We start from the raw sequence: 17,576 nt of genomic DNA, 5'->3' as shown, positions 1-17,576 counted from the left end.
CCGTTGTTTAAATAACTGATTTTTTTTAATTTAGCTTTCAAATCTTAGATTCAAATAGCAACATTCCAATCAATTAGCTAAGAATAAAACAAGTATTAGTAATTCATGAAAGGGTTTTTCACATTTATTAACAACCATTCAGCTTTTTTTTTTTTCCCCTCAACAAACAAAGGTAAGCTTTTCCAGAAGATGGCACTCTAAGAACACTTTTGGTTTTGTATTTAGGAGTACCAGTCTATGCTTTACTGAATGATTTGCACATTTAAATAAATGACCTGAGTCTCTGTCGTGCTTTCTTTTTGTGTGTGTTTCTTAAAAATATTTATTTAAAACAAATGTTTTTTTCGCAACTGTTAGGAAATATAATAAAATGCCTTTTAAAAATCGTATATATTTAAAGATAAGTGTATCTAATATATATTGCGTATTTCATACAAACTTTTTTTATTTAGAAAACAAGTATTAATGAGAATTATTTTGTTCCTTGATTAAATTACTGTTTCTAAGCTACATCATTGTAATTCAAAACAAAGAAAAAAATTATATCTTTCCTTTTCAGCCACATTCAAAGTATATTGACAAAAACATATTTTAGAGACTACTGTAATACAATAAAATTTCTGTATGAAACAATTTCCAGCTGACAGGTTTGGTTGATCTCTCAGTCATCGCTGAGTACCCCAAATAAGTTTAATTAGATAATCTTGAAATTCTATATTTAATTTTTAACAATCTTGATCTAATTTTATATAAATTTTCTAAAATGCCCTATTACTAATATTAATAAATGTACTGGTACCTTCTCACAAGGTTTATTATTTGGCCTGGTGATTTAAATCTCTAATGTGTTTAGCACCTCACACCTTTAAGTTTATTTAGTTAAGAACTTCCCTTACTTTGTCATTGGTGTCAATGGTGAACACTGAGTTGAAATTATAAGACCAAGACTAGACTCAGATGACATCAATCATGTGTTAAAGAAAAAAGAGAGGAAAAGAATTTTATTTCAAATACTTCTAGCTTGTATTTTAATGTGTATTTCTAAAGATTTTCATAAACCTAGTGATTCATTGTATGGATATTTTGAGAAATCAATAAACTATTTACTTTTTAAAAATATCAGTTCTTAAGATCAGCTTTTGGTTATAATTCTTATTTTGAATCCCACAGCATGAAAGAAAACTTAAAAAAAAAAAAAAACCTGATTGTATTTGAATCACTTTAGAGCAAACAGCTCACAGTGACACTTTTTCATGCGATAGATAGAATGTTTAGAAACTTGTGCCTTAAAGGTAGAAGAGTCTTAGTCTCTAGAAAGTTCAGGAAGAATACACCTTGAACTTAGATCCTTCAGCAAGCAGAGTATTATAATGTAGTTCCAAATGCAGGTATTTATAACGTATGATCTTATTAAAAACTCCTTCCTCCCCACCCCAAATGCTTACTTTTTTATCTACAGTTATAAGGACAGAGACTGTGTTGTTTTATTATTATTGATAGCAATAATATTCAAAATGATAATTATATCGATGATATCTTTTTAGAATACTTTTCCTCAAAGAATAAAAGACAAACATATCTCATACAATTTTGGATCACCCATCCTTGAATTCAGACAGTGTTTCTTTCTCTCTCTCTCTCTCCTCCTCCTCCTTTGTTTTGCTCCCTCTCCCTCCTCCCTCTCACTCCCTCTACCCCTTGATCATTTTCTGTTTCTCGCATTTTTCAACTTAGAATGAGAAATTGTGAACATCACTGAGTATCAAGTCAACATGACTCTTACATACTCTTACATAATTAAAGAGGCATAGACTAGGCAATACTACTTTTTAAAAATAAACATTTACTTTAAATTTTGTATAACTTGTTTGATAAAATAGGCAGTCTCAAATATTATGTGAATATAAATAAACTTAGTATCTAATATTTTTGAGTTGAGTGTTCATTTTCTCTTATTTTTAGGATAAACATGTTCTGACAGTTGTAACTATTGAGAGAATGCTGGAAAGGCTGAAAAAGTCTAATGAACTTTTGGAACTCATTCTCAAAGGACTTAATGAATATTTGGAAAAGAAACGTCTCTTCTTCCCCAGATTCTTTTTCTTGTCTAATGATGAACTTCTTGAGATACTATCTGAGACTAAAGATCCCACTAGGTAAGTAACTTACATATATAGCATGGCTAAATTCATCTGCCTAAATTTAATTTTTAGAATAAGGCAGAATATAAATAAATATGTATAATTATATTTATGTAATAATTCTTAAAAAGACTATTGTAAGTATTATCAATAGTCAACTTAAAATAATTATTAAAAACATAGTATCACTGCATGGTATTTTTCTAGATGCGATGAATCTTGGAGTGGATTTATTATTTTAACATATATTCCCTTACAGATATTTTCAGAACACATCACTTTTCTACATCACATTCAGAATAAAAGTTATTGCCCTCAATGGCATGCAATGACCCTCACAGGTGCCCCCCCAATTATCCTTTCTATTCATCTCCCACTAGTTTTCTTCTTGTTCACTCTGCTACAGTCCTTGCAATTCCCCCATGAAAGGGGGAACCTCCTCCCTCACTGTACTGTTGTTCTCTTTGCCTAGGATTCTCCTTACACAAATATCCATGAGACTTCTTTTACCTTCTGTAGGTGTTTGTGGAAACCTGCTCAAATACCTGCCACTCAGGAGGACTTTTCTGACTACTCTATTTAAAATGGCAACCCCTTTCATCACTCCCTAGCCATCTTTCCTGAAACACCTTCTTGGCCTTATTTTCCTTTGGCATACTTTTTAACATCAGTCGTACTCAATAATGTACTTTATTTGTTTGCTGTTTGATTGCCTCTAGCAGAATATAAGTGCTATTATGGCAGAGATTTTTGACTGCTTTTTTTTCTCCCAGTGCTGAGTCCTGATTCCTTAGAAGAGTATCTAGTATACAATGAACTGTGAATAGGTATTTGTTAAAACAAATTAATTAATTTTGTGTCGCGTGCCTTCAAAGTAGGAGACAAGTAATCCAGACAAAGAGATCAATTTAGGCTCAGATTTCCATCTAGTTTTTCTACTCTGCTTCTTTTTTGCCCATTTGAAAGATGCATTCAATTGATTATTGCTAATATGCCAAAAATGAAAGGTTTAGTCAATTCCAATTATATTACAATGAGAAGACTAAAGTTGATTTACTTCAAAGCAATTGACTTAGAAATTGTAAAGTACTTAAAGCACTAAATTTAGTTCATAATTTGCAAGCAGACTCTGAAGATGCTAGTTGAAGTGGCTACTTTTGTGCATTTGAAAATTCTTCACATTAGTATATTATTATCTGTTAGTCAAGATGTATTTCTTCCTTATGTTACTTTGAAATCTTTTGATTCATTGTGTTGGAAACAAAGCCTCATTGATATCTCCTCTTTAGCTCTTATTATAATTGTAATTTTATAGATATTTTTGTGATTATTGACTTAATGTTGACCTTCTGCTGAGCTGTATAATCCATGTAGGACAAGATTTTGTCTTTTTTTTTCCCTCAGCACTTTATCTCCAGCAGCATCTAGCCGGGGGACTAACACATAATGAACATTTATACGTTTTGATTGAAAACTGGAGGCGCAAAGAACACCGATATTTAAGGAATTACTTTTTAATTTGGTTAATTCTCTTAAACATTTATTTTTTTCCTGACAGGGTGCAACCTCACTTGAAGAAATGTTTTGAAGGAATTGCAAAGGTACAATTTACAGAAACTTTAGACATCACTCACATGAAGAGCAGTGAAGAAGAGATTGTGGAACTCATAGAGACCATTTCAACAGTCAAAGCCAGAGGTCAAGTGGAGAAGTGGTTGCTTGAGTTAGAGAGAGTTATGATTAAATCCATCCACAAGGTAGCTATTACTATTTCTAAAGATGATAGAAAATTAATGTATCATTGATAAATACTCTGTTATTTAAACAGAAGTTGAGTCATGAATTAGCAATTCAATTATAATAGCTTGAAGGCAAAGTGTGGTCTATGATATTAATTGTATAGTGATCCACTTGAAAAGTGGTACAAAATACCATCCAACGACAGAAAACTTGAGTTTTAGTCATGAGTCTGTCTCATTTCTCACAGCTACATGCTAGTGCTTTTATCATTAATTAGACACACTTTGGTCTGCATGGTCTACCTTTAGTCTTGTCTTGAAAGCCTCTCTACAGTTTCACATCAATCTCCTTGACATGTATGTTCCTTTGATGATCCTTTTGTTCTGTATATATACAAAATATGTACCAGAATGTTAGAAAGTCATATATATGTCCTACAATTAATGCCAACCTCATATTTTGTGCATTTCAAAAAAACTTTATCAACTCAATCATTTGTAATTATCTTTGCAAGTACAAAATTTCAAGTTATGGCAACAAATAGAGATTAATTGAGCACTTAAATTTACTTTTTAATATAATGTGAACTTAGCATTCGAATTCGGTATCAAGGATAAAAATAATGGTTGAGCAAGGGAGCCCGAAGGCAAGAATGTGAAGGAAATATGGCATCAAGCTCTAATCAACAACAGTTTTCATTAATTTTTCAGATTATTTCACACATAATTAAAAAATATATTGGAATCTGGATTTTTAATATATATCACAAGTCTTAATGCTTCTTTCTCTTCTTAAATACAGTTTTAATATCTGCTTACATAATATTTTCCAGTAGTCATAAAATCTTTTGGGCAGTGTCCCATTTCTTCCTATTATGGATTAACTTATAATGAACATCCTTATACATATAGCTGATTTATTTGATTGAGTTATTTATTTCCTTATGATAACTCCTCATATAGTGATCCCCTGGGCCAAAGAGAATGAGCTGTCATAGGCCTTGATAGGTATTGACAAATAGCATTCCCAATTTGTAGTTGTTAGCAATGTGAATGAATTCTGCTTTGACCACTACTTAGCAACATTGAATTGGGTTGTTTGGTTTGTTAATTGATGTCTTCAGTGAAAACTCATTATCTTAGGCATATCTGGTACTATTTCAACTATTCTTTTAATTTTGTTTGTCAAAGTGCTTAAAGAAAATATTTCGATTGCCATTTTGGAACATTAAGATGGGAGGCAAGGAATTATGTAGGAAATATTTTCCCCAAATGTCCATGTGTATCTTTGTGTTGGTGAAATATGCAAGCAAATGTGATATAAAAACTACAGATAGGAGATATGTGTGTTACTTTTGTGCTGCTATATTTATTTGCATGCTTGAAACACTACTTACTGCATGTCTAGATTAAACTAATTTTGAGTCATTTGTAAATGATAAAAGAGTCATGTTCTTGGCATCTTTGCCCCTTTATCTTTCTGGATTATTGTAGGTTTGATGTAACTTGCTACCCCCAAATAATATATAATTTACATATATTTATTTATATATGGCATACATAAAATATTTTACACATAATATATAATCATATTTCTCTTCATCCACTATATAGACATTTGTGATTTAGATTTTAATGTCTTCCTCTTGTTTTCCCCACAGTGTCCTTCTAGAATACATATTTATTCCATCCTTGGCAGATATCTACTGTACTTTCTTTCTTATGTTCCTCCCATTTCTTGGTTGCTCATTTTTACCTATTCTTTCTGTAGCTTCCCTGGCCTTTAAATTTTTTCTCTATGACCAATAGCCAGTGTTCTTCATCCCTGTTGAATTCCATAAATATATTAGCCAGACTAGAAATTCTGAAAGGTTCACCCAACCTTATATATTTCTCAGAAAAATCCAATTTTTATATTTTCCCCCCGAGATTCAAACATTAAAATGGATGTCACCTCACAAGTGATGTTACTATTCTTGATTGATACATATAACAGATTAGAATGTTTCTCACTGATGGCTGGTAGAAAAAGTGGATTTATCAGTCCACTGGAAACATATGTAGCAAAGTACATGAATAAGACTTCCTGATTGTATAGCTCTCAACTCTCCATCAATGAATTATACATTTGTCCCTGTCATCATTGCCTTGGGCATCAAACTACAGAACTGAGAGTAAGCAAGATCTGCAAACACAGGAGGAACTTTAGAGAAATTGTGTGGTTTGCCTTAGTGTGCATGTACATATATGCACATGGCTGAATTGGGTTCTAAGTTCAAAGAAAATTATTATCTATGAATTTGATGGATCTCTTTTTGGAAGTATTTGAAGTTATGTTTTGCAATAAAATTGCTTGTGCCTTTTCAATCCAAATGTATTTAGAATATTTTTGGCTACAATTGGTCATATAAATATTTTATATAATGTGATTCACACAAATTGATTGTCTATCAGCAAAATAAAATGCTATGTAGTATATTTGTTTTGCTCACAGGTATATGAATAAACTTGAATTTAAATAGCTTAATATCACATACCTTGAGTCTTCATTATTGGTTAAGATGTTATAAGAAGTTGAGCAGTATGAGTTAATCTGTTTATGCATTTAGCTTTTTATCATATAGAATGTTCCAGTGTGAAACTGTTCATCTTTAGCATTTTCTTTCTCAATTAGGTAATTAAAGAAGCAATTTTTGCCTATACACAGTATGAACGAATTAACTGGGTAAGAGATTGGCCTGGACAGACGGTTCTCTGTGTATCCCAAACCTTTTGGACAGTAGAAGTACAAACAGCAATTTCAGCAGGGCAAGAGGTAAGCTTTTATTATCCTCAGGTTTGTCAGCATTTTTTTTCAAAAGTTATTATAAATAAAGACAATCCACTCAAAAAATCAAGGGTACTTGAGACTCAATATTGTTATTATATACATTTTTGTACCTTTAAAAATAAAGTGATAATAGGACTAAAATACTTCCTAAACTCAGAAAGGTTAGAAGGAAATATGTAATATAATTCTCTCTTATGCCTTGAGTAAAACTATGCTATGAAGACACAGTATCAGTTGACTCATTTCTACTATTTTCATCTTTATTTTTAATGTATTGCTTTTAAATAAATATTAATATTTTGAATGATGCTTAATTTTAATAATTCTAATATATTGGATATATGAATTTAGTAATACTATGAATTGGATTACTGTTATTAACTGAAACAGAAACTGCATTCAGTGCAACATTCTTATTCTTGAGATGGGATTTCAAGCAGGTCAATTTTCAGTTGACTGAAGGACCACATGGAATCTAGAAATTGTATGTCTTTTGTTTACAACTATAAGTTTCAAATGTATTTTTGACATAGAGTTTGATATTGTTGTCTTTAAGGTATTATTGAGTGTTAGGGTTTGAGAGAGACTCATGTTCTCTGTAAACAGGCAGACCCCAGAGAGGAAAGAGTTGACTAACACATGCTTAGTACACTCCAACTTACCAACTGTTCACTTATTTCTCCTCTGTGGGAAAGGATAGGGCATCAGGCAGGAAGTCAGGGATTTTTACAAAAAAGTCTTTCTTCATGAAAACCATACCACTGGGGAATGGTGGTTTCCTTGGGGTTACTTCTGGACTCTTGGCTGTCTCATCGCTTGTGTATTTTTCTTTTTCCTCAGTGAGTCTAGAGAATTCATTTTATTTTATTTTATTACTTTTAAGCTACTACTCACCAACTTTCCCATACAAAAAGATTCCTCCATCACCATTGTGGGCTACTAAGGGGAACATGTAGCTCCTGAATCTCCCACCTTGCTTGTTGCCCACTGCCCCCAAACCACCTACTTCATTACAGAAATGGTCTGGAGAGAACCAAAAACCAAATGTGAGCAAATCAGCCAAATTCGTAGGCATCATCCATTTTTTTTTTTTTTTTTCAGTTTAAATGTAGTGTTTATCAAATCTCTATCCCTCTGTCAAAACTACATTTTTTTTCTGGTCTTAACTTCAGAAAGGTTGGAACAGGTAAGAGTTGCGGTAGAGCTTTAAAGTGTAAACTATAATTCTTATGCTTCTACTTAACTTGCAAACATAGTTTGAATCTCAAGGGACATGCAGTTTAGGTCACTCCTTTTTCAATGTCACTGTCCTCTGCTCAAAACTACCTGCCTATAATTCTTACCATATTGCATACAGATACAAAGTTTCCTTGGTTTACAATGATATCTGCTGATATTGAAATGAAGTTATTTACTTACTCTTTTGTTAGTCTATTCATTTTTTTTTTCCCATTCATGTAATATGGTGCAGATACAAAGCCATTCACAGAGAAAGCCAAAATGAGAATTGCACCTCGAGGGTGACGTAGCTTCGTAGACTCGAGGTCCTTTGAAGGGATAGCTTAGCAATATTAGCAAGTTATGCTTATTAGTGTTCCTTGCCTGATTGCCCTCTTCTACTGTGTTTTATGGTGCTTTCATAGCTGTTTTATGGTATGAAATTAAACTTTATACATGCCCTTAAAAATTAATTCTTTTCTTTTTCATCTGCTTGTGATTACCCTGCTTCAGTATGCCCTTCATCCGCTGCCTATGGTTCTATCATGGGAGGCTAGCATATGTTTTAGTATTCTATGTGTTGGTAATTTCTCTCCTAATTAATGTGTGGTTCACATTTGAAACTGATAACTTTGTGGTTAAGCAGCTGGAAACTCTCGGCAGCTCTGGACACTTCCATTCCCTGCAAACATCCCAAGTTGTCTGGAGATTGATGCTATAATAGCACCTTGTTATACTGTCACACTGCCAGAAACCTGTTCACATCAGGATCTGTTCCCATTTATTTATTCAATGAATGTTGATTGTGGAACTAGTCAGTATGAGGCATTACAAGGTTGATAAAATGAATGAAAGACTCACCACAGACACAGAGCTTGGGATATTGCAAATATTGATATGATTTTGAGTCAGTGTATCATGTATATGTAGAATGATCAAGGTATAATAAAAATATTTGATTCCAGATAATGTTTATCTTGGCTGTATATAATAGTAGTTTTATCTTCAGGTTTATTAGCTTTCTGTACAGAATGGTTTATAGGGAATAAAATATAACAAAAATTGTATCGCTATTATGATTTTTTCAAATTAGTTTATCTGAATTCTCGTTCATGTAATATAGTTCCTAAAGAACTCAGTTTACCACAGTTTGAAGCTAAATTTTAGTTCTAAATCTGTTTTTCTAGCATAGGAAAATACATTCTGCTAGTGTAAATAGCTATAAATTCTTATAAACATATGATTTGTACTGTCAGGTCTAAATATTACATTAAAACATGTTTTGTGTTGAACTTCAGAATGTGAGATCTGGTAGAGCTTTCAGAGATCCTGATTTTATTGATGAGGAAACTAAGATGCACCAACTGGCATAGCTTTTGTTTCTAGGATCAAAACTGTTCTTACTAATTTGTATATTTGATACACTTAAATTCACTAACCGGCTCCAAGAATTTAAACACATGGTTATTTAAATACGATGGAACAAAAGTTTATTTTTCACTACTTATGAAGCAAATTAATAGTAATTAATCATGAAATCATATAAATGAAATAATGTTCAAGCACCAAACTTTTGAAAAAATGACTTCCTTAAAATAAAATAAAAAGAGAGATAAAATATGTCAAAGAATAAGAAAAGTACACCATAGAGAAATAAGTTACTGTTCTGACTATATCTGTTAAACTTTTTCTCATTCTTGGAAATCCTCATTTTTAGTTTCATTGCTACCACTTACCTGGCCCCAGAGGAGTGAAATAAACTCATTAGTGCATAATGTTTATTAAATATTATTGGAGTGGAGAAAGGGACCACAGCAGCCTGCTATAGCACATCAACACTTCCCTTAAACACAGCCATTTTCAGTGATTCTAATTTGATTTTCATTAACCTTCTTTTTTTCTTTTTTCTTTTTTTTTTAAACTTACTAATTAGATTTACCCACTAGAAAACAGACCTCAAAGCAAGCCTGGTCCTTAGAATTGGCATTAGCTCACCATAAACTAAAATATTAAATAGATGTTTTGTTTATTAAAATCTTTACATTTCAAGTGGCACGAATCCAACTCAGATATCTTACACAAGAGTACTAGAAGGACTTGTGGGATCTAAGATGGAGCAGTTGGAATTAAGATCTCAGGGCTTTATTGCTGCTGCGGTCTCTTTCCTTGTCAATCTTTTATCTCTACTCGTCTCTGGCAGCAGCGGGGATGAAGACTTGTAATAGCTTCAAATTGGCATATCCAGAGTCTACTAAGACTAGTGAAAAGAACTACAGAACCTAGAGGAGTGCAAATAGGAAAGGAAAGGTTGTTGGGTAGATGCAAACCACATATGTTCATGATATCCGGCCAGATGAGGCTTGTTCACCTGATATCTTTGTGGTAAGAAAAATGAATTATTTTAAAATTGCGTCATATGGAAAATTATGATAAAAATGTAGAAAATACTTTGTGTACATGCTAGTTCAAAGTGTTTTGGTTCAAAATGATTTTGATTACATTAAGTAATCATATCTTATTTTTCCTTCAGGCTCTTCAGCAATACTTGGAAAAATGTAACAAACAAATCGATGATATCGTCACCTTGGTCCGTGGCAAATTGTCTAAGCAGAATCGTGTTACTCTGGGAGCCCTTGTGGTACTGGATGTTCATGCCAGAGATGTCCTCACAGTACTTGTTAATAAAAATGTTAGTGATGACTCTGACTTCGAATGGTTAAGTCAGCTTAGGTACTATTGGCAAGTAAGTGATATCACTAAATGTTACTACACAGCAATTTTGGCTCATAGCTTTTTAATTTGTGCTTGCTTGTTCGCATGAGAAGTAGTATCAGTAATATAGGATTTTTTGCTGACCGCTGACTATATCCAAACAAGCATTCTCCACATTGAAGATTAAAGCAGCCTGAAACTATATCTATATCATCTTTACAAAAACTATAAATCTATATCCAAATCCATATCCAAATGTATAGTTACACAGAAATACATAAACACGTATAGACACACTCAAATTCTGAGTAATTATAAAAAATTACTCATTTTAAATGAGTCACTATGCTTGCTGAATCTGTGAAATGTTGAAACTAGTCAGTTTAAAGTTGCATTTATAGATTCCTGATATATCTAAAGCATGCAAATCAGACTGATTTAGTCTGATTTAGTAATTAAAATTTCCTCTAGTTGATCAGTTGAAGGAACCAGAAGCATGATCTGGAGGGAAGATTTTGATCAGGGCATTGGGTGGATGGTGATGGCAGTTACCACTAGGAAGGCAGGAGAAGCAGGAACAGTTAGTACACCGGACACGGTTGGGCCTGTTGAGAATGGAAAGAGAGAGCTCATGAAGAGATTTGGACTCTAAATTTCTCATCTTATTTGCTTTTATGAAAGGATTGGGAAATATGAGGTAAGAGGAGAAGAGATACAAGAACCAAAGCCCTTGAAAACTTACGTGAGAGGCAGTGTGTATAGTGGTTAGAGTCTCTGCCTGTGGAAACATTGTTTCAAATGCCAGATCCTCCCCTTATCAGATGTATGACTTGGACAAATCACTTTCTCTATTTAAGCATCAGTCTCCTTATCTATAAAATGGCAATAATGATAATACTCACTCTATAGTGAAAATAAATTGAACAAATGATGGAAAATATAGGAGAATAATGAACTATTGGAAAGAGAAATTAAAAAAAAAATCTCATTTACAATTGCATCAAAAAGAATTTAATACCTGGGAATAAATTTAACTAAAGAGGTGAAAGATCTATACACTGAAACGATAAGATATTGGTGAAATAAATTGAAGAAAACACAAATAAATGACAAATATTTTATGCTCATGGATTGAAAGAATTAATATTGTCGAAATGTCTATACTAAAAGCAATCTACAGATTCAGTGCAGTCCCTATCAAATTCCAGTGGTATTTTTCACAGAAATAGAACAAATAATTCCAAAATTGGTACAGAATGACAAAAGACCCTGAATAGTCTAAGTAATTTTGAGAAAGAACAACAAACCTGGAGGCATCACACTCTTCAAATTATATTTAAAGGTTATAGTAATCAAAACAGTATGATATTGGCAAAAACAACAACATAAAAACAGGTACATAGATCAATGAAACAGAATAGAGAGCCCAGAAATAAACCCATGCATATATTAGTTTATAGCTAAGGAGCCAAGAATATACAATGGGGAAGGAGAAGTCTCTTCAATAAATGGTGTTGGGGAAATTGGACAGCAACATGCAAAAGAATGAAACTAGATCACTAACTTACATCATACACAAAAATTAACTGAGGTAGATTAGATACTTGAATGTAAACCTGAAATCATAAAACTACAAGAAAATATCTCCTCAACATTGGTCTTGGCAATGATTTTTTGACTCTGATGCAAAAAGCAAAGGAAACAAAAGCAAAAATAAACAAGTATGACTACACAAACTAAAAAGCTTCTGTACAGCAAAGGAAACCATCAAAATGAAAAAGCAACCTACTGAATGGGAGAAAATATTTGTAAATCATATATCTGTTAAGGAGTTAATATCCAAAATATATTAAGAACTCATACAACTCAATAGCAAAACAAACAATCTGATTAAAAAATGAGCAAGGGATCTGAATAGACATTTTTACATTTCAAAGAAGATATACAGATGACCAATAGGTACATGAAAAGATGCTCAATGTCACTAATCATCAGTGAAATGCAAATCAAAACCACAATAAGATACCACCTCACACCTGTTAAAGAGCCTATTGTCAAAAAAGCAAGAGATAACAAATGCTCAGGAGGGTATGGAGAAAAGGGAACCGTTGTGCACTGTTGGTTTGAATGTAAATTGGTGCAGCCACTATGGAAAGCAATATGGAATTTCCTAAAAAAAAAAAAAAAATACAACTATCATATGATTCAGCAATTTTATTTTTGGATATTTATTTGAAGAAAATAAAAACACTAAAAATATAAGCATCCTCATGTGTATTGCATAATTATTTACAATACCCAAGATATGGAAAAAAACCCTAAATGTCCATCAACAAATGAATGGATAATGAGGATGTGGTATATAAATAATGGAATATTATTCATACATAAAAAATAATGAAATCTTGCCATTTTTGACAACATAGTGGACCTTAAGGGCATTGTGCTAAGTGAAATAAGTCACAGAGAAAGACAAGTACTATATGATCTCACTTATATGTGAAGTCTAAAAAAAAGAAAGAAGAGAGAGAGAGAAAGAAAGAAAAAGAAAAGCATAATTAATTAAAACAAAATACATTAGAAATTATCGAAATTAAAAAAAAAAAAACCTTTGTGTTTCAAAAGATATTATCAAGAAAGTAAGCAATGAAATATTATTCAGCCATTAGAAAAAAGGAAATCCTGCCATTGGAACAACATGGATGGACTTTCAGGGCATTATGCTAAGTAAAATAATTCAGACAGAGAAAAACAAATACTATGTGATCTCACTTATATGTGGAAATCAAAAAATTTGCTTATAGATTCAGAGAACAGATTGGTGGTTGCCAGAGGTGGGTGTTGGGGTGGAAAAAATGGGTAAAGGGAGTCAAAAGATACCAACTTCCAGGTATAAAATAAATAAGTCATGGGGATGTAAAGTATAGTATGGCAATTATAGTTAATAATACTGTATTGCATATTTGAAAGTTGTTAAGAGAATAGATCTTAAAGTTCTTATCGCAAGAAAAAAAATTCTGTAATTATATATGTTGATGGATGTTAACTAGACTTGTGATCATTTCACAATATATAAATATTTTTCTACTTAAATTTAGTAGCATGATTTAATTTAGTTGCTATTTAAATTATACACAAGCATTGAATCATGTTGTACACCTGAAACTACTATAATGCTGTCTGTCAGTTATGCCTTAATAAAAATAAAATTAAAAGTGTTAGCAAGTAAAAAAAAAGAAAATATGAGAGATAAAAACAAATATATTTTCCAAAGATATTCTATAGAAAAAGTTGAAGCCAATGACTTCAATTAGTTATCCCCCAAAATTAGATATTGAATTCTTCTACTGAATTAAATAATGCCTAAAAAGTGAATTTTAAAGATGTTGTTCACAATATGACTATTATTTATAAAAGATCTTGAAATTTCATATTATTTAAATGTCTATTAAGCTAACTTTATTTTATCTGATTTATCCTAGGAAAATCATTTAGAAACAAAGATGATTAATGCTGGCTTACGGTATGGATACGAATACCTGGGTAATTCCCCTAGGCTGGTTATTACTCCACTCACTGACAGATGTTACAGGTATACTTAGTAACTTAAAGATATATTGGAAATAACTTTCACTCATCCCTAGACCACTTATTTCTAAAAAAAAGTACCAAATTATCTTCTACCCAGTAAATGTGTCCTGTATTCTTTTCCTAGACCCTTAATTCTCTCAACTTGATCTTCAATTTCTCTTTCTCTGCTAGCTTCTTCCTCTCAGCTCTAGAACTCCAAGCATTGTCAGGTATTGCTGTTTTTTACATTCTTCATATATCCTGTCTTCTTGAAACTTTTCGACTCTTTCTTTTGGATTATTTGAGGCATCCTGTTCCTTCCCCTGAAACACAGAATTATCTGGAATTCTATTTTCATGTGGTGTTTTGTTTCATGTTTTGTGCTTTCCTGAATGTTCTCATTCACTCTCAGGTGTTAACAGATTCCCAAATCTGTACCTCCAGCCAGAGTCTCTCCTGTAAGCTTTCACTACACACACGCCCACTGGGTATCTCCATTAGATATCTCATAGGTATTTACAGTTGCATTTTTTTCTATCATTTTTCTGAATAACAAAAGTGCTTTAACTACTTTATCTCCAAGTTCTCGTCATCCATATTCCAAATTATCGTTAAATAATTAAACTTTTTTTTTCATTTTCTTCCAAAAATATTAGTTTAACTAGTTTTTTGATGAAACCGGTCTCAGGATGCAAATGGAAAGCAATTTTATTCTTTCTTATCAGTGTTCTTTAAACTTACTCTATCAAATATTTTTCCCCATTCTTCCTAGATGAAATTTAAGGTAGATTCCCTGATTTTTCTGGTTATGCTAAGATATTAATGAATAGTATTTTTTCCCCCAGATATCAAAAGTCCCTTTAGGTCTAACATCAAAGTTAATTTATTTTATTCAATTTAAAACTTCCCTTCTCCCCCAGCTTGAGCCTCACACAAGCTCATGGCCTGCATTTGTGAAGGTAAATGTAGTCAATCTTTTGTCATTTTTATCCCAGTCCTTTGCATCCATCCCTCAATAGTTCATCTTTTGGCTCCTCCAGTGTTGAGGGTTGATGGAATAAAGAAAAAAAGGAAGAGATGGGTTTATATGTGACGTCTCTTGTGCTTAAGTGCCCTCAATGATGGCAGAAGCTCAAATATGTCAGATCTCTCAAGGGATTCTCCTTCCTGTGGAAAATGCCTTCTCTGGCAGGCTGCTGGTGACTTTCACTTCAGCCTCTGTCTGAGGCCCACCATACACACACCTTTTCCTTGTGGTCTTCTCTGGTCCTAGCTGGGCCTCCCACACAGGGTCCCATTCAGCCTGACTCAAATCTAGCTCACTTCCAATGGGATCAGGATCTGGCCAGACGATACACATACATATGTCTGACCAGCAGTGAGAATACATCTCTCTTACTGTCTACATTTTCCCTCCACTCTAACATCAGGATGTGTCCCAGGGCATTCTCTTCACTTTAGATATTTTAACTTGCAAATCAGCTCCCAGTTCCTGTGCTCCACAGAATCAAGGGCCAGTGGTGTGCCAGGCTTTCTGAATAGTTCTCCAAGGCCCTCTCAGTCAGTTTGTGAGAGGGACAAGTACTGCTCTCTCTTCCTCCACAGAGAGGGAGGGAAATACATAACACACAAACAACTCTTGCCAAAGAAATCCTCACTCCTGGCTTCTCACTTACAATCTTTCTATCCAAATTCTTGTGCCTTTATGGTAAGTGACCATTTCACTATAAGATAAGATGATCTGGCATATATTGCTCTTAGCTTAGGGTTTTAGTCAAAATTCTAAGACAGAGCTTTATTAATGTACTGTTACATTTTTACAGCTATTATGTTTACCAAAAATTTTATCATTGTCTCTGCTCCCCATTGCTTTTTGCTTTGCCTTATTTCTGGCTTAATTTTTCTTCTTACTAGACAACATCTTTTAGTTATGGTTTCAGTGAGGCTCTGCAAGTAATGAGCTCTACATCTTTATCTAAAAATGCCTCTTGTTTTTTTGGGAGGGGAGTCCTCACTCAATTATTAAATGACAGATTAGCTAGATGTAGAATTGCAGATGACCAGTAATTTTCTTTCAGCTCTTCAATGATGATATTCTTGGCATCTATTACTACTGCTGTTAGATGTTATGTTGTCGATGTTCACTACAATGTGTCTAGATAGGGACTGATTTTTATCTATCCACTCGGGGCATTTTCAATTCATGTCTTTCTTCAATTCTGGAAAATTTTAACCTATTGTCTTTAAAATTTTCCTTTCTCCATTCTCTTATTTCTATCTGCTATGTCTCTTAACTTTTCTTATATTAGATCTCTGTATCTTCCTCGTGATTTCCTCATATTTACCATCTAGTACATAATTCTCTGTTTCTTTATGCTTATTCTACTATTTATGTTTGCTGAGATTTTAAAAGTTTAATAATTATATTTTTCATTACATGTATTTCAAGTTGTCTTTTATGAAATTGGTTTCTTTTTTTTTTTTTTCTTAAAATTCTATGATGTCTATTGCTTTTTATTTTAAATCTAATCGAACAAACCATCAAGATACCAAAGAGGGCAGAACACCATGCAGGTAGTAATGCTCCCAGACCTTTGCCTTCGCCACTGCAAGTCTGGCTCTTCACTTTGATCTCTCTGCAGTTTTAGCTGTGAGCTCATTTCAGTGGGGGTTGTTTCGCCCTTTAGTCTTGCATATTCTCAGCTGTGGAGGTGTCCATATGGAGCAGTTTCACATTTCTCTCTGTGGAAGGCTCTAGAGTTTTCTCTGGTCCGGAATAAAATTTTAACATTAATTTTTCACTTTGGATTCATGTGCCCATGGGTAATGGAGATTTTGGCCCCACCTCCATGAACAATGTAGGCTTTGACTGGGCCCTGCATAAAGAGTCAACTTCCTGTCTCTTCTGTGGTTGACTCTTTTTTGTCTCTCTCCGGTAGGTTGCTGGAGTAATTTTAGGTCCCTTTAAGAGACATCGCAACCTTCTAGGTTGATATAGGCAGATCCATTCTAGCTCCTCACCTTGTTCAGTTTTGAGGTTTATTTTTTTTCTGTTTCTATGTGGATGTGTACACACTTGTATTATGCACATACCATAACAATATGCACCTCTACAGCTTTAGCACCTAATTGCCTTTCCAGCTTTTCATCCCTCTTCATTGGTGATTTCCTTCTCATTTTTTCAAAATGGCTGCATACTTCAAAAGTTATTATTTGTTTCATTTTATGTAGTGTCTCCATTTACTAGCGGTAAGGGGGTTGGGTGATTTGGGGTCAGCTGAATTCTCCATGTTGACTAGAAATCAGCATTGAATTTCAAAAGTGAATTTGGATATATATATATATCTATCTATATAATTTCAAAAG

At 33.1% G+C, this 17,576-nt stretch overlaps 1 protein-coding gene across 1 annotated transcript in view; it reads left to right on the top strand.

Moving 5' to 3' along the window:
• The window catches only part of DNAH7 (dynein axonemal heavy chain 7), a 209,522-nt gene that overhangs the window by 63,948 nt on the left and 127,998 nt on the right, over window positions 1-17,576 (top strand). The window contains exons 20-24 of the mRNA XM_006921302.3: window positions 1,963-2,156; window positions 3,700-3,898; window positions 6,555-6,695; window positions 10,459-10,671; window positions 14,123-14,232. Of these exons, the coding sequence (XP_006921364.1) occupies window positions 1,963-2,156; window positions 3,700-3,898; window positions 6,555-6,695; window positions 10,459-10,671; window positions 14,123-14,232 (857 nt within the window). The remainder of the gene's footprint in view (window positions 1-1,962; window positions 2,157-3,699; window positions 3,899-6,554; window positions 6,696-10,458; window positions 10,672-14,122; window positions 14,233-17,576) is intronic.

This window comes from Pteropus alecto, unplaced genomic scaffold, assembly GCF_000325575.1.
Source record: "Pteropus alecto unplaced genomic scaffold, ASM32557v1 scaffold3, whole genome shotgun sequence".
Classification (NCBI taxonomy): domain Eukaryota; kingdom Metazoa; phylum Chordata; class Mammalia; order Chiroptera; family Pteropodidae; genus Pteropus; species Pteropus alecto.
This window is presented reverse-complemented; position numbering and strand designations above follow the sequence as displayed.